This window comes from Polyodon spathula, chromosome 48 (assembly GCF_017654505.1).
Source record: "Polyodon spathula isolate WHYD16114869_AA chromosome 48, ASM1765450v1, whole genome shotgun sequence".
Classification (NCBI taxonomy): domain Eukaryota; kingdom Metazoa; phylum Chordata; class Actinopteri; order Acipenseriformes; family Polyodontidae; genus Polyodon; species Polyodon spathula.
Window position 1 is genome coordinate 2,232,717 of NC_054581.1, and position 18,695 is coordinate 2,251,411.

At 41.3% G+C, this 18,695-nt stretch overlaps 1 protein-coding gene and 2 gene segments (V, D, J or C); all 3 read right to left on the reverse strand.

Annotated features, from left to right (window-relative positions):
• Positions 1–18,695, reverse strand: part of LOC121306486 (lysine-specific demethylase 6B-like) — a 665,627-nt gene that overhangs the window by 249,066 nt on the left and 397,866 nt on the right. The window lies entirely within an intron of this gene.
• On the reverse strand, positions 12,247–13,630 carry LOC121306512. The segment is given in 2 exon segments: positions 12,247–13,206; positions 13,388–13,630. Coding segments are annotated over 2 exon segments (456 nt in total).
• On the reverse strand, positions 14,850–18,582 carry LOC121306515. The segment is given in 2 exon segments: positions 14,850–15,222; positions 18,323–18,582. Coding segments are annotated over 2 exon segments (381 nt in total).

Genomic DNA, 18,695 nt, shown 5'->3' on the forward strand with positions numbered 1-18,695 from the left:
CGTGCTCACAGAACATCCCTGCAGAACCTCCTGCTCCCTGCAAGAGGACCTGGGGGGTTTGAGAGACGCCAATCCCCTGACTGGGGCCTGCAAAATAAAAAAAAAATAAAAAAATAGTGGAAATATGTGAGATAAACATCAGTGGAAATTATTGTTATTGAAAAGGAAAATAAATCTCCCTTTCAAGATACCAAATTAAGAATAAACCAAGTAGAACCTAAAACACCTGCTGATTTCATCTGTAGTTTTATAAATGTGACACATATTTAAATATAGTCACAGTTCATAGTTAATAATAGGTTTAAATATCAACCCTTTTGTAAATATTACTCGTCAGCATGTTTGTGTAATTGTCTTGTCTCTGCTGCTGTAGAAGAAAGAAAGAGACTTCATGTAGTTTTTAACTATTTAGCAAAAATGACAACACAGAACATATTCCAAATATCAGACTCTTTCTTTCTTTCTTTCTTTCTTTCTTTCTTTCTTTCTTTCTTTCTTTCTTTCTTTCTTTCTTTCTTTGCTTCTCTGCTGCATGTGCTCTTCAGCTGCTATTAATAGAGGCAGCTTGTATGTCATGATATCATTCTAAAGCAGTCGTACTTGGCAGCCAGTGGTATATAAAGAATAAAAGCAGGCTGGAGCTCATCTCTCCTGATAATGCCCTCCTGCAGTCCTTGCTGTGGAATTGTGGACACTCTGAGACACAGGGGCTGATTGGGTCAGGGTTTGCTGAAACGTTACAGGAAATGACACGCCCACACAGCAAATAAATAGCAAATGAACCAGTCATGTGAAGGACGGCCCACTTGCACTAAAGTGTGTGCTGCAGATGGCAGGTGTTTCATAATCACTCCTGTGTGAGATCTCTGTGATGAGCTGATAGTGCTAGACAGTGAATTGAAGCAGGTGGTGAGATGACGTGTTCTCATGTAAGCGCAGGGGAGGTTGTGGCTAGGCAGGGTTATTGTAGAGGAGAGAGGTGATCTGCAGCACTGTGTATGCTGGCTGCACAGAAGTACACAGCACTGTCTTCAGCTGTTACACTGGAGATAGTTAAAGAACCTGCCTTACTCCCATCTCCAGTTAAAATAAATCTTTCCTTAAACTTCTCTTCAGGTTTTACATCTTTATTGTAAAGATATCCAATCAGATCCAAAGCTCCTTTTCTTGTTTGCTGGTACCAGTACATCTGGTAATAGTTGCTATCATCATGAGAACACTGGAGTTCAACAGAGTGTCCAGGACTCTCAGACAGTGAAGGAGGGGACTGGCGAATGTTGATTCCATCTGAGAAATCTGGACAAAGAAATGTATTGCAATTACAAATAATTCAACAACAGCAAGACTTAAAACAAGAAAATCTGATTTGTAAAAAAACAATAATAATCATCATATTACAAGTGTTTCTGTTTCTTTCTGTTTGTCTTGAGAGAAATAACTAGATGATGTCAATCTTGTTGCTATCTGGCTTCATATTCTTTGGAGATTCTTACCTGGGAGACACAGCAGCAATGCCGTGAACACGATAAAAACTCCAGCCATCTTCACGTGCCTGTGCTGGAGAAAGAGGAGTAGCACAGCAGCACTGCCCGGGGTTTCACTGCAAAGATACAGGAAGTGACATCATAGCACAAAGTGAGTCAAATGTGTTATATGTAAACATATTGTCGGGATGTTGTAACTATGTCAGAATGTCTCTCAGCTATCTCAGCTTGGACACATTCCCATCCTCTCAACCTCTCTAAATCTGACCTCTACTTTTCTTCTGCTTCCCCTCCTTCCTCTGACCCTCCATCTCAGTCTCTCTTGCCTTTATCACTTTCTCTCCAACTCCTTCTGCTAAAGACCCAGGTGTTACTCTTGACCCCTCCCACTCCTACTATCAACACATCTCCTCCCTGTCACACACTTGCCACTTCATTCTTAGCAACATCAAAACAATCTGTCCTTTCCTCATTACTTACTCCACCCAACTCCTGGGCCAAGCTCTTGTACTCTCCAGATTGGACCACTGTAACTGTCTCCTTGCTGGTCTCCCTGCTTCGGCTATCCACCCCCTTCAGATCATTCAAAACTCTGCCACTCGTCTTGATTTCTCCCAACCTCGCTACTCTCATGCTACCCCTCTGCTTCGTACCCTCCGCTGGCTACCTATCTCTGCTCACATTTAATGCAAGACCCTTGTTCTTGCCTACCACTCTCTTCACCACACTGCCACCTCCTGCCTCCAATCCCTCGTGTCTACCTGCACCCCCTCTCGCCCTCTCCGCTCCTCCTCTACTGACCAACTTTTCATGCCTTCCCTCCACTCTACCCTCCCGAGCCCGCTCCTTCTCTTCCCTAGCCCCTTTGTGGTGGAACCAGCTATCGGAGAACATCAGGACTTCTCTGTCTCTCACTGTCTTCCACCACCTCCTCAAGACCCCCCTGTTTAGACTGCACTTGCAGATCTCTTGATCCGCCACTCCTGCTCTGCTCTGGACTTGCCTGCCCTAACCACCATGTTACTGGCTCTCAGGCTGATGCACTATCCTTGCACTATTACACTATTATTATAATAATTGTAGATACACATAGTCTGAATCCTAACTTGTTACTTCTTATCTCATATTGTATACTAGTAGTATTTGCACTTGCTGTAAACTACACTGTATTTAAATGCTGTTTTTGCTCTATAACACCTGTAAGTTGACTGGATAAAGGTGTCTGCAAACATTAACATTTGTTTTGCAATGTTGCCCTCTGCTGGCCACTTCTTATCATAACATACCCTTAGTCCTTTAAGGGCTCAATGATTAGATTGAAAAAGCCAGGTTGTGAGATGACGTGTTCTCATGTAAGCGCAGGGGAGGTTGTGGCTAGGCAGGGTTATTGTAGAGGAGAGAGGGGATCTGCAGCACTGTGTATGCTGGCTGCACAGAAGTACACAGCACTGTCTTCAGCTGTTACACTGGAGATAGTTAAAGAACCGGCCTTCTCTGCATCTCCAGTTAAATTGAATCTTTCATTAAACTTCTCTTCTGGTTTTACATCTTTATAGTAAAGATATCCAATCAGTTTCAAAGCTCCTTCCCTTGATTGCTGGTACCAGTACATGCGACTATAGCTGCTAACATCATGAGAACACTGGAGTTCAGCAGAGTGTCCAGGACTCTCAGACAGTGAAGGAGGGGACTGGCGGACGTTACCAACAGAGAAATCTGTGAAAAGGGACAGAATTAGGAAGTGAAATTAAAAAAAGAAAAAGAAAACAATAGCATTGGTTAGGAAACAATAACTAGTAGTATCAGATGTAATCTTTTTTTCTGAAATAAAATAATTAATCATTTGGAGGTTCTTACCTGGGAGACACAGCAGCAATGCTGTGAACACAATAAAAACTCCAGCCATCTTCACGTGCCTGTGCTGGAGAGAGAGGAGCAGCACAGCAGCACTGCCCGGGGCTTCACTGCAAACATACAGGAAGTGACATCACAGCAACAAGGTGAAGCAAATTAATTACTGCATATCTCAGCACATTGCCAAGATGTTGGAACTATTTGCTTTGCAATGTTGCCCTCTGCTGGTCAGTTCTTATTACAACATACCAGCAGCACTCAAGGGCTCAAGGGTTAGGTTGGAAAGCCAGGTGGTGAGATGACGTGTTCTTATGTGAGCGCTGGTAAGGTTGTGGCTTGGGAGGGTTTTTGTAGAGGAGAGAGGGGATCTGCAGCACTGTGCTTTGCTGGCTGCACAGTAGTAAATGGCGCTGTCTTCTTTTGTTAGATTAGAGATGGTTAAAGAGCCCCTCTCAGCTGCTTGTTTAGTGAAAGTGAATCGTGTTTTAAAACCATCTTCATAGGTTGCTTCTTGTGTCATGTATGCAGATCCGATGAGTTTGAAAGCTCCTTCTCCTCTTGATTGCTGATACCAGTACATGTAATAATAGCTGCTATCATCATGACGACACTCAAGCACTGCAGACTGCCCAGGTCTCTCACCCACTGGAGGGGACTGCTCAAAACTGATGCCCTCCGAGGGATCTGTACAGGGAACGCAAAAGAGTTAGGGAAGATGACATAGAAATAAAATAACAGAAATAACAGACCCATTCAAAAGAGACCTACACAAAACTAGAAGAATGAATTTCAAACTGGATTCACTGAATCAAAACAGACTTTACACAGTATTTAAACAGCTCAGGACTGAAAGCTTTGAACGGGGCTCAATATATCAATTGTATCTATTCAGTGTGTTTCTTCTCTAACAATCTTTCTTTCAGTGTAATACAGGGGATCCTACCTGGGACACAGAGCAGGAATGCAATTAAGACAATGAATCCTCCAGCCATCGTGTAGAGAGAATACAAACCAGCACGATACTCACAGCATTACATGGGAGTGGCGTTAGACAGGAAATGACAACAGCAGGCAGGGCAAAAGGGAAGGTGGTTATTCTATTGCATGACAAGTGGAACCCACTGCTGCCTTTGATGTGCACTAGGATTCCACACAGATGCTACAATAATCCATGTGGTTGTTGACACAGTAAATGGTAAAGATCCCCTGTCATAAACTGCTGCATCTTTGCTTTGACAACATTTGCAATTGCTGATTGTGTAACTTCACTGTTCTTCTGCTTATCGTAAGATGTACAGTATATTGCTTTATGAAACCAAGGAAAGGCTGTTGCAGGGTTCTGATTATGAAGAGCAGAGACCTCTTACTACTTTGATTCACTACTTGTGTTCATGTATTAAGAGAACATTAGTGGGTGATATGAAATGTATAATAATATATTACAGTTCTAAAGTGCTTTTCAAAGAATCACAAAGCGCTATACAATTTATACAGTAAAAAGACAATAAAAATAAGCACTTACAATCATAAAAGCAATGATAGATAAATAAGTAACAAAACTCAACATACAAACAACAAAGAGAACACTGATAAACAATTTCAAAAGCCATAGTGAAGAGGTATGCTTTTAGAAGAGATTTAAAAACATCAACAGAAGGAGCCTCTCTCAGTGCACTAGGAAGAGTACTCCAGAGACGTGGTGTATAGCAGGAATAGGCCCGATCATCCATTGATTGCAGCCTAGTTTTTGGAAAATGTGATAGTTTTTGCTCTGCAGATCTCAAGGCACATGTGGGAGCATGAACTGTTAATAAATCCCTTTGCTAAACTGGAGCCAGATTATTTAATGCTTTATACATAAGTAAGAACATTTTTAAATCAATTCTATACCTCACCGGTAACCAATGGAGAGAAGCCAAGACTGGAGTGATGTGAGCAGAGACTGGGGTTTTGGTTAAAACCTGGGCTACTGCTTTCTGGACCATCTGGAGTCTCTGGAGAACCTTTCCAGATACTCCCGCTAACAGTCCATTACAACAAGCAATGCGAGATGCAATAAAAGCATGAACCAATTTCTCAGTGTCCACAGCATTAAGGGAAGATCTTAGTCGTGCGATGTTACAAAGATGGTAAAAAGAAATCTTGGTGATATTTTTAACATGAGCCTCAAAAGATAATATTGAGACAAAAATCACACCACGATTTCGGGCTACCAGGTGTGCTGAACACACCCTACCACCCCAACCCCAGACATTTCAAAACCAACTACGCTTCTCTCTCTGGGGGAGGACGGAACACATAGTTCCTTTCCCATTAACATTTGCCTTTCCTATATTCACACCAAACCCCTATCATATAAGAATCTTCACAGACCACTTTATACCAGAAGACACACTGCGACTCCCAATCAAAACTTTTATCAACAAAATGATATTGTTCATTTAGGATTTATATCATATCGCTTGAATGTTTTTTTATGTATGGATTTCTGCTGCCAATACCAGATACATGATTCTAGTAGTTGTTTTTCTGTTTATTGTTAGAAACTATAAATTGCAAAATCAACTCATAAGAACACAGAGCCCTACTAAGATAAGCTGACACAGTGTGAGAGAGTGAGAGTGGTTTGAAGCAGGTGGTGAGATGACGTGTTCTTATGTGAGTGCTGGTAAGGTTGAGGCTTGGGAGGGTTTTTGTAGGGGATCTGCAGCACCGTGCTTTGCTGGCTGCACAGTAGTAAATGGCGCTGTCTTCCTTTGTTAGATTGGAGATGGTTAAAAAGCTTTTCTCTGTTGCTTTTCCAGTAATTTTAAATCTTTCCTTAAACTTGTCTTCTGAGTTTCCTGTTTCAAAGTTAAGATACCCAATCAGATCCAAAGCTCCTTTCCTTGTTTGCTGGTACCAGTATATCTGGTTATAGCTGCCATCATCATGAGAACACTGGAGTTCAGCAGAGTGTCCAGGACTCTTAATCAGTGAAGCAGGGGACTGGCGAATGTTGATACCATCAGAGAAATCTGTGGACAGAGTCAGGATAAAAAGTATTGCAATTGCAATACAACAATACAATCTGATTTGGAAACAAAAAATAATCCTGACATCAGAATGCATCTGTCATCTTTGTCGATTGATATTGCACAGAACTAAAAACATACAACTGTTTAGTGTCAGTCATGTTGCTATTTGGCTTAAAATAATTTGGAGGTTCTTACCTGGGAGACACAGCAGCAATGCCGTGAACACGATAAAAACTCCAGCCATCTTCACGTGCCTGTGCTGGAGAGAGAGGAGTAGCACAGCAGCACTGCCCGGGGTTTCACTGCAAACATACAGGAAGTGACATCACAGCAACAAGGTGAAGCAAATTAATTACTGTATATCTCAACACGTTGCCAAGATGTAAGTAATTAAACACAATTTGTTTTTGATCTCCAAAAAGGAGTGGGCAACTCTTCAATTTAATATTCCTGATTATAGGTTATTATTTAATTCAATCACATTTTTCATGCACTATTGTTATTGTTAGGAATATAATACAGTATATGAATCAGCTCTAGTTCAAGCCTCTAGTTAATTGTAGTCAATACAAAGGAAGTCGTTAGTACTCAGTGTTGGTTGTAAAGTCATCAGTCCTTCCTGCGTCATCACATGTTAATTGTGACTTTCAAAAGCTTGTTCCTCCAATTCCCAGTGTGTCATTTAACCCTGGGGTAAGGGTACCCTTTGAAATCCCCACACTAGAGCCAGCGAATCATTCTTCACTGAACAAGAGAATCAAACTCGACACAAAGAACAATGCCTTTGATAGAAGCCTTGTGAAGACATCCTGGTGTCTGAAACAGAGAGGAAAGAGAAACAGAGAGCGAGACTCAGATATCCATGACCTCTTCATGATGCACTGTGTTCCAAACAATACAATCCTGTTCCTTTATCAAATATTATACAAATAACACACGAGCAAGCTGAGATTACTCTAAGCTATAATTTGTATCTCTGGATGCTGCTGCCTTGAGCCTCATTCTAATAAATTATAATGTCACTAGAACCTTAATGTATTTAAAAACACTGTAATTCACCTGTTCATGTATTGATACATTGGCTAGTGGTTAATCAAGAAATAATTGAATTACACTGAATAGTTTTATTGAAGTTGTTTTGTTGGCTTTTAAAAATCAATCTGAAGAACTAGCATTTACAAGAACAGTGGACAATAAAAATGGTCTTTAATCATAAATAACAGACTTTTACAATGTAAAGGAATGTAACTATATATATATATATATATATATATATATATATATATATATATATATATATATATATATATTGTTTAAGCAGCTGTACAGTAATTATAGGTGTTAAATAAACGTGAATAATACAAATAGAAAAAAAGATTCCCTTCAATACCTATTTCTGTTACAATGTCGCCCCCTGCAGCTCACTTCCATTACTACAGCACTAGAGCTGGTAGTAGAGAAGGCAGAGTGCTTTTTGCCAGGTGCTGCAGTGGGATTGTATCACTGTGTTTGCTCGCTGAGCAGAAGTACAGGGCACTGTCACCCGGCTCCAGTTTCTTAATCTTTAAAGAGCCCTTGTTTACTGAAGATCTGCTGACTTCATATCTCTCTTCATTGAAATCCTTTTCAAATTGTGGGTCACTGCCAAACACAGAGAATACTAGTAACTGAATCCCTTGTCCTCTCAGCTGACGGTACCAGTACATTTGATTGTACTCAGCACCACCATCGTGCTCACAGAACATCCCTGCAGAACCTCCTGCTCCCTGCAAGAGGACCTGGGGGGTTTGAGAGACTCCAATCCCCTGACTGGGGCCTGCAAAATAAAATAAATAAAAAAATAGTGGAAATATGTGAGATAAATATCAGTGGAAATTATTGTTATTGAAAAGGAAAATCAATCTCGCTTTCAAGATACCAAATTAAGAATAAACCAAGTAGAACCTAAAATGCCTGAACACTTGCTGATTTAATTTGTAGTTTTGTAAATTAAACAATTATTTAAATATAGTCACAGTTCATAGTTAATAATAGCTTTAAATATCAACCCTTTTGTAAATATTACTCGTCAGCATGTTTGTGTAATTGTCTTGTACAGGCAGCTTGTATGTCATGATATCATTCTAAAGCAGTCGTACTTGGCAGCCAGTGGTATATAAAGAATAAAAGCAGGCTGGAGCTCATCTCTCCTGATAATGCCCTCCTGCAGTCCTTGCTGTGGAATTGTGGACACTCTGAGACACAGGGGCTGATTGGGTCAGGGTTTGCTGAAACATTACAGGAAATGACACGCCCACACAGCAAATAAATAGCAAATGAACCAGTCATGTGAAGGACGGCCCACTTGCACTAAAGTGTGTGCTGCAGATGGCAGGTGTTTCATAATCACTCCTGTGTGAGTTCTCTGTGATGAGCTGATAGTGCTAGACAGTGAGTTGAAGCAGGTGGTGAGATGACGTGTTCTCATGTAAGCGCAGGGGAGGTTGTGGCTAGGCAGGGTTATTGTAGAGGAGAGAGGTGATCTGCAGCACTGTGTATGCTGGCTGCACAGAAGTACACAGCACTGTCTTCAGCTGTTACACTGGAGATGATTAAAGAACCTGCCTTACTCCCATCTCCAGTTAAATCGAATCTTTTCTTAAACTTCTCTTCTGGATTTACATCTTTATAGTAAAGATATCCAATGAGATCCAAAGCTCCTTTCCTTGTTTGCTGGTACCAGGACATTTGGTTATAGCTGTTAATATTATGAGAGCACTGAAGTTCAGCAGACTGTCCGGAAGTCTTAAACAGTGAAGGAGGGGACTGGTGAACGTTACCATCAGAGAAGTCTGGACAGAGACAAAATAGAAAATGCATTGCAATTACAAGTAATTCAACATCAGTAAGATTTAAAACAAGAAAATTGATTTGTAAAAAAAAAACAATAATAATCATCATATTAGAAGTTTTCTCTGTTTCTTTCTATTTGTCTTGAGAGAAATAATAGAGGATGTCAGTCTTGTAGCTATTGGGCTTCATTGTGTTTGGAGGTTCTTACATGGGAGACACAGCAGCAATGCCGTGAACACAATGAAAACTCCAGCCATCTTCACGTGCCTGTGCTGGAGAGAGAGGAGCAGCACAGCAGCACTGCCCGGGGCTTCACTGCAAACATACAGGAAGTGACATCACAGCAACAAGGTGAAGCAAATGATGAGTAACATTTTAATTCAAAAGCTCCCAAAACAAATCAGCAACTCTTGAAATGTAATATTCCTCTATTTGTTTTATAATGTTGCCCTCTGCTGGTCACTTCTTATTACAACATACCAGCAGCACTCAAGGGCTCAAGGGTTAGGTTGGAAAGCCAGGTGGTGAGATGACGTGTTCTTATGTGAGCGCTGGTAAGGTTGTGGCTTGGAAGGGTTTTTGTAGAGGAGAGAGGGGATCTGCAGCACTGTGCTTTGCTGGCTGCACAGTAGTAAATGGCGCTGTCTTCCTTTGTTAGATTAGAGATGGTTAAAGAGCCCCTCTCAGCTGCTTGTTTAGTGAAAGTGAATCGTGTTTTAAAACCATCTTCATAGGTTGCTTCTTGTGTCATGAAAGCATATCCAATCAGTTTGAAAGCTCCTTCTCCTCTTGATTGCTGATACCAGTACATGTAATTATAGCTGCTATCATCATGACGACACTCAAGCACTGCAGACTGCCCAGGTCTCTCACCCACTGGAGGGGACTGCTCAAAACTGATGCCCTCCGAGGGATCTGTACAGGGAACGCAAAAGAGTTAGGGAAGATGACATAGAAATAAAATAACAGAAATAACAGATCCATTCAAAAGAGACCAACACAAAACTAGAGGAATAACTTTCAAACTGGACTCACTGAATCAAAACAGACTTTACAAAGTATTTAAACAGCTCAGGACTGAAAGCTTTGAACGGGGCTCAATATATCAATTGCATCTGTTTAGTGTGTTTCTTCTCTAACAATCTTTCTTTCAGTGTAATACAGGGGATCCTACCTGGGAGACAGAGCAGGAATGCAATTAAGACAATGAATCCTCCAGCCATCGTGTAGCGAGAATACAAACCAGCACGATACTCACAGCACTACATGGGAGTGGAGTTAGACAGGAAATGACAACAGCAGGCAGGGCAAAAGGAAAGGTGGTTATTCTATTGCATGACAAGTGGAACCCACTGCTGCCTTTGATGTGCACTAGGATTCCACACAGATGCTACAATAATCCATGTGGCTGTTGACACAGTAAATGGTAAAGATCCCCTGTCATAAAGTGATGCATCTGTTATCACCGTGTAAATGTGAATGAGCTTGTTTACCCTTAAGTGACATCACTATAAATACTGCAGGGAGCAGGTCAGCTGTTACTGTGGATTCCAAGACAGCAGAAACGAACTGGCTGATGGGCAGTTTTGTCGGTAGCAGTGGTGTAGTTCACCTTAATGATAATATTGGTTTTAGCTGTGTCTGGCCTGTCATGTTGTATATCTCTTGTTGGTTTACAGTTCTGTATAAAACCACTTAACATGAACTGCGTTATGCCCTTGTTATAATATTAAAGCAGCTGTTTGAGAATACCCTTGCTGTAAAAACTACGCTAAAGTTAAACACGAAGAGGAAGTGAGCTGCTGAAATGCCTAAGTGAATTAATTCCCGTCCTTTTATTTGACCCCAGCTATGTCCGAAGCCAACGCGTGTCTGCCCTCCACGTTAATAAATATAGTTGGTGAGCTGGATGTCAAGAGCCAGCTCGATCGCCCAAAACAGCACAACAACATCCAACAAGTTGTTGATGCCCTCTCAGAACTGACCAAATAAAATTGCAAACGAACGTACTGGTTTTGTTTTATTTGTTTGCGTCATTTCATATTTTACACAACAGTAAATCCAACACAACTTAAAAGAAAGGAGAGAATCTCTGACAGCACGAGCCTCCTCAGATCGCTGCTGTCCAATTGAAGCTGAGAGAACCTTCACAGTTCGCTTATAATAAGTAAGATTGGACTTGTTTTTTTGTTTGAGAAGCAGGTTGGAATTTGCATAAACATGTTAACGTTGGTTGTGCTTGTTTTGAAAAGCAGTGCCACTTTTTTTTCTTGTGAGACTTGCCAACGCTAGTAACATTCCCTGTCTGTCTCACAGGCAACCACTGTTTCCTGAACACCTCATTTTGTTGTTGACAAGAGTTTGTGCAGGATATAGCAGGCAGTGGCAATTTTGGGAACAAACTAATGCTGCACTTCTGTCCGTTTCATCAGTATCCACCACCTCCCTTTCAAGTGCCCACTACCCGTATTTGCCCGAGCGTGGTGTTGAATGCTTCCTCAGCAGCTGTCAGTTGTGCAGACAGATAGGGTTTCTAAGCCAGGGCAGTATAAGCAGCATCACCTGATCCCCTATATGCTGTATTGCCTGAATGAAAGGGATAGATATATAACGTCTCAGCCTGTTTTCAGTCATGGTGATCTGCAATACCTGTTGCTCATTTAAATTTTATACCTCCGAGTTCATTTTTAATTAATGGGTAATGGATAAATTAGTTGAAGCAGTATTCACTACTAACGACATGACACCCCACTAATGACATTTGAAAAACAATTTTGGGCAAGAGTAGTAAAACATATTATAACCAGCCAGGCACGAAGAATTCTGCTTTATTACAGCAGCTTAGAGTCACTTGTGTACCAGTTCTCTGCGCATGGAGACCACAATTTCACAAAATTTCACTAATAATCTTCAAAAACAGGAGGAGAACTTTACACATGCTAATTTACATATCAACCCCCACCTTTCCCATTCATATGCATGACGTCGGTTGAAAAGCCCGGTTTACTCGAGTAAAATAAACTGAGCGAATGGAAATGCAAAAAAACATTTTAGACGAGACATTTTTCTCAAGCAAATGTCTCGCTCTTAAAAAAGAAAACGCATGGAAACTCCAGCGATGTCTCTGATCCCCTTGGTAAGCAGGACAAGTGTGGAATGTGGTCAGGCGCTGATTGGTTAATTGATTATCATGCTTGCAATGTTCTGGAGGGATAATGAACATTCCTCAGTGATTATCACCTCTGATTCATGTGAGTTTCCCTGCAGTCACCACGATGACAGACTGTCCTAGTGTTTCACTCAGTGAAGGAGGGGCTGGTCAACACTGATACTGGGTCTGTCTACATAGGCAGTAATGAAAAACAAACAGCAAATATGAAGGGAAAAAATCACAAAATACAATAAGAATCATTCTGTAGTTGTGTTTTGTATCACTGTCAGTATGAGTTAGAGATTTGCACAGGGGAGACACAGCAGGAAAGCAGAGAATGCAATTGAAACTCCAGCCATGCTGACGTCTCGGGGCTGGAGAGACAGGAGCAGCACAGCAGCACTGCCCTGCATTGAGTTTCATGAATATCACAAGACAGGAAATGACAGCAGAGCAGGTGGTGGTGCCGATAAACCACGTTGAAAAAGCCAGGTGTTGAGATGAAATGTTCTCATGCAAGCTGTAGCTAGGAACACTTATTGTAGAGGAGAGAGGTGATCTGCAGCACTGTGTATGCTGGCTGCACAGAAGTACACAGCACTGTCTTCAGCTGTTACACTGGAGATGGTTAAAAAGCCCTTCTCTGTTGCTTTTCCAGTCATTCTGAATCTTTCTTTAAACTTTTCTTCAGGGTATATTGTGCCATACTCATATCCAATCAGCTCCAAAGCTCCTTTCCTGGTTTGCTGGTACCAGTACATGCGGGTATAGCTGCTATCACCGTGATAGCACTGGAGTTCAGCAGAGTGTCCAGGACTCACAAACAGAGAAGGAGGGGACTGGACAATGTTGATACCATCTGAGAAATCTGACAGGGAAAGGATAAAAAAAGAGTGCAATTACAAATTATTACAAAGAGAGCAACACATACAACAACAAAATCAAATTTGTAAATAATTGTCTCATTATAATATTTCTCCAAATAAAAACATCGTAGTTTAGTGTCAGTCTTGTTCCTATCTGGCTTCATATCCTTTGGCGGTTCTTACCTGGGAGACACAGCAGCAATGCTGTGAACACAATAAAAACTCCAGCCATCTTCACGTGCCTGTGCTGGAGAGAGAGGAGCAGCACAGCAGCACTGCCCGGGGCTTCACTGCAAACATACAGCATGACAAGACAGGAAGTGACATCACAGCAGCAGGAGAGGTTTTTTTTTTAGTGCTGCAAAACCATACTAATACAAATAGAGAAACAGATTCCCTATAACAATATATTTTACCTATTTCTGTTACAATGTCGCCCCCTGCAGCTCACTTCCATTACTACAGCACTAGAGCTGGTAGTAGAGAAGGCAGAGTGCTTTTTGCCAGGTGCTGCAGTGGGATTGTATCACTGTGTTTGCTCGCTGAGCAGAAGTACAGGCCACTGTCACCCGGCTCCAGTTTCTTAATCTTTAAAGACCCCTTGTTTACTGAAGATCTGTTGACTTCATATCTGTGTTCATTGAAGTCCTTTTCAAATTCTGGATCTCTATAAAACTCTGAGAATACTAGTAACTGAATCCCTTGTCCTCTCAGCTGACGGTACCAGTACATTTGGGTGTAGGTGCTGTCCCCATCGTGCTCACAGAACATCCCTGCAGAACCTCCTGCTCCCTGCAAGAGGACCTGGGGGGTTTGAGAGACTCCAATCCCCTGACTGGGGCCTGCAACATAAAAATAAAACAGTGGAAATATGTCAGATAAATATCAGTGGAAATTATTGGTATTGAAAAGGAAAATAAATCTCCCTTTCAAGATACCAAATTAAGAATAAACAAACCAAACAGAACCTAAAAACACCTGCTGATTTCATCTGTAGTTTTATAAATGTGACACGTGTTTAAATATAGTCACAGTTCATACTTAATAATAGCTTTAAATATCAACCCTTTTGTAAATATTACTCGTCAGCATGTTTGTGTAATTGTCTTGTCTCTGCTGCTGTAGAAGAAAGAAAGAAACTTCATGTAACTATTCAGCAAAAATGACAACACAGAACATATTCCAAATATCAGACTCTTTCTTTCTTTCTTTCTTTCTTTCTTTCTTTCTTTCTTTCTTTCTTTGCTTCTCTGCTGCGTGTGCTCTTCAGCTGCTATTAATAGAGGCAGCTTGTATGTCATGATATCATTCTAAAGCAGTCGTACTTGGCAGCCAGTGGTATATAAAGAATAAAAGCAGGCTGGAGCTCATCTCTCCTGATAATGCCCTCCTGCAGTCCTTGCTGTGGAATTGTGGACACTCTGAGACACAGGGGCTGATTGGGTCAGGGTTTGCTGAAACGTTACAGGAAATGACACGCCCACACAGCAAATAAATAGCAAATGAACCAGTCATGTGAAGGACGGCCCACTTGCACTAAAGTGTGTGCTGCAGATGGCAGGTGTTTCATAATCACTCCTGTGTGAGTTATCTGCGATGAGCTGATAGTGCTAGACAGTGAATTGAAGCAGGTGGTGAGATGACGTGTTCTCATGAAAGCACAGGGGAGGTTGTGGCTAGACAGGGTTATTGTAGAGGAGAGAGGTGATCTGCAGCACTGTGTATGCTGGCTGCACAGAAGTACACAGCACTGTCTTCAGCTGTTACACTGGAGATGGTTAAAAAGCCCTTCTCTGTTGCTTTTCCAGTCATTCTGAATCTTTCTTTAAACTTTTCTTCAGGGTATATTGTGCCATACTCATATCCAATCAGCTCCAAAGCTCCTTTCCTGGTTTGCTGGTACCAGTACATGCGGGTATAGCTGCTATCACCGTGATAGCACTGGAGTTCAGCAGAGTGTCCAGGACTCACAAACAGAGAAGGAGGGGACTGGACAATGTTGATACCATCTGAGAAATCTGACAGGGAAAGGATAAAAAAAGAGTGCAATTACAAATTATTACAAAGAGAGCAACACATACAACAACAAAATCAAATTTGTAAATAATTGTCTCATTATAATATTTCTCCAAATAAAAACATCGTAGTTTAGTGTCAGTCTTGTTCCTATCTGGCTTCATATCCTTTGGCGGTTCTTACCTGGGAGACACAGCAGCAATGCTGTGAACACAATAAAAACTCCAGCCATCTTCACGTGCCTGTGCTGGAGAGAGAGGAGCAGCACAGCAGCACTGCCCGGGGCTTCACTGCAAACATACAGCATGACAAGACAGGAAGTGACATCACAGCAGCAGGAGAGGTTTTTTTTTTAGTGCTGCAAAACCATACTAATACAAATAGAGAAACAGATTCCCTATAACAATATATTTTACCTATTTCTGTTACAATGTCGCCCCCTGCAGCTCACTTCCATTACTACAGCACTAGAGCTGGTAGTAGAGAAGGCAGAGTGCTTTTTGCCAGGTGCTGCAGTGGGATTGTATCACTGTGTTTGCTCGCTGAGCAGAAGTACAGGCCACTGTCACCCGGCTCCAGTTTCTTAATCTTTAAAGACCCCTTGTTTACTGAAGATCTGTTGACTTCATATCTGTGTTCATTGAAGTCCTTTTCAAATTCTGGATCTCTATAAAACTCTGAGAATACTAGTAACTGAATCCCTTGTCCTCTCAGCTGACGGTACCAGTACATTTGGGTGTAGGTGCTGTCCCCATCGTGCTCACAGAACATCCCTGCAGAACCTCCTGCTCCCTGCAAGAGGACCTGGGGGGTTTGAGAGACTCCAATCCCCTGACTGGGGCCTGCAACATAAAAATAAAACAGTGGAAATATGTCAGATAAATATCAGTGGAAATTATTGGTATTGAAAAGGAAAATAAATCTCCCTTTCAAGATACCAAATTAAGAATAAACAAACCAAACAGAACCTAAAAACACCTGCTGATTTCATCTGTAGTTTTATAAATGTGACACGTGTTTAAATATAGTCACAGTTCATACTTAATAATAGCTTTAAATATCAACCCTTTTGTAAATATTACTCGTCAGCATGTTTGTGTAATTGTCTTGTCTCTGCTGCTGTAGAAGAAAGAAAGAAACTTCATGTAACTATTCAGCAAAAATGACAACACAGAACATATTCCAAATATCAGACTCTTTCTTTCTTTCTTTCTTTCTTTCTTTCTTTCTTTCTTTCTTTCTTTGCTTCTCTGCTGCGTGTGCTCTTCAGCTGCTATTAATAGAGGCAGCTTGTATGTCATGATATCATTCTAAAGCAGTCGTACTTGGCAGCCAGTGGTATATAAAGAATAAAAGCAGGCTGGAGCTCATCTCTCCTGATAATGCCCTCCTGCAGTCCTTGCTGTGGAATTGTGGACACTCTGAGACACAGGGGCTGATTGGGTCAGGGTTTGCTGAAACGTTACAGGAAATGACACGCCCACACAGCAAATAAATAGCAAATGAACCAGTCATGTGAAGGACGGCCCACTTGCACTAAAGTGTGTGCTGCAGATGGCAGGTGTTTCATAATCACTCCTGTGTGAGTTATCTGCGATGAGCTGATAGTGCTAGACAGTGAATTGAAGCAGGTGGTGAGATGACGTGTTCTCATGAAAGCACAGGGGAGGTTGTGGCTAGACAGGGTTATTGTAGAGGAGAGAGGTGATCTGCAGCACTGTGTATGCTGGCTGCACAGAAGTACACAGCACTGTCTTCAGCTGTTACACTGGAGATGGTTAAAGAACCTGCCTTACTCCCATCTCCAGTTAAATCGAATCTTTTCTTAAACTTCTCTTCTGGTTTTACATCTGTATAGCTAAGATATCCAATCAGATCCAAAGCTCCTTTCCTTGTTTGCTGGTACCAGTACATCTGGTAATAGTTGCTATCATCATGAGAACACTGGAGTTCAGCAGAGTGTCCAGGACTCTTAATCAGTGTAGGAGGGGACTGGCGAACGTTGATACCATCTGAGAAATCTGGACAGAGACAGAATAAAAAATGTACTGCAATTACAAATAATTCAACAACAGCAAGACTTAAAACAAGAAAATCTGACTTGTAAAAAAAACAATAATAATCATCATATTACAAGTGTTTCTGTTTCTTTCTGATGGTCTTGAGAGAAATAACTAGATGAAATCAATTTTGTTGCTATCTGGCTTCATATTCTTTGGAGATTCTTACCTGGTAGACACAGCAGCAATGCCGTGAACACAATGAAAACTCCAACCATCTTCACGTGCCTGTGCTGGAGAAAGAGGAGCAGCACAGCAGCACTGCCCGGGGTTTCACTGCAAACATACAGGAAGTGACATCACAGAAACAAGGTGAAGCAAATTAATTACTGTATATCTCAACACGTTGCCAAGATGTTGTAACTATTTGCTTTGCAATGTTGCCCTCTGCTGGTCATTTCTTATTACAACATACCAGCAGCACTCAAGGGCTCAAGGGTTAGGCTGGAAAGCCAGGTGGTGAGATGACGTGTTCTTATGTGAGTGCTGGTAAGGTTGTGGCTTGGGAGGGTTTTTGTAGAGGAGAGAGGGGATCTTCAGCACTGTGCTTTGCTGGCTGCACAGTAGTAAATGGCGCTGTCTTCTTTTGTTAGATTAGAGATTGTTAAAGAGCCCCTCTCAGTTGCTTTTCCAGTCATTTTAAATCTTTCCTTAAACTTCTCTTCTGGTTTTACATCTGTATAGCTAAGATACCCAATCAGATCCAAAGCTCCTTTCCTTGTTTGCTGGTACCAGTATATCTGGTTATAGCTGCCATCATCATGAGAACACTGGAGTTCAGCAGAGTGTCCAGGACTCTTAATCAGTGAAGGAGGGAACTGACGAACGTTGATACCATCAGAGAAATCTGTGGACAGAGTCAGGATAAAAAGTATTGCAATTACAATACAACAATACAATCTGATTTGGAAAGAAAAACTAATCCTGATATCAGAATGCATCTGTTTTCTTTGTCAACTGATATTGCACAGAACTAAAAACATACAGCTGTTTAGTATCAGATTTGTAGCTATCTGGCTTCATATCCTTTGGAGGTTCTTACCTGGGAGACACAGCAGCAATGCCGTGAACACGATAAAAACTCCAGCCATCTTCACGTGCCTGTGCTGGAGAGAGAGGAGCAGCACAGCAGCACTGCCCGGGGCTTCACTGCAAACATACAGGAAGTGACATCACAGCAACAAGGTGATGCAAGTGATGAACACAATTTTTTTTAGTCTCCAAAAAGGAGTGGGCAACTCTTCAATTTAATATTCCTGATTATAGGTTATTTTATAATTCAATCACTTTTTACATGCACTATTGTTATTGTTAGGAATAAAATACAGTATATGAATCAGCTCTAGTTCAAACCTCTAGTTAATTGTAGTCAATACAAAGGAAGTCAGTGTTGGTTGCAAAGTCATCAGTCCTTG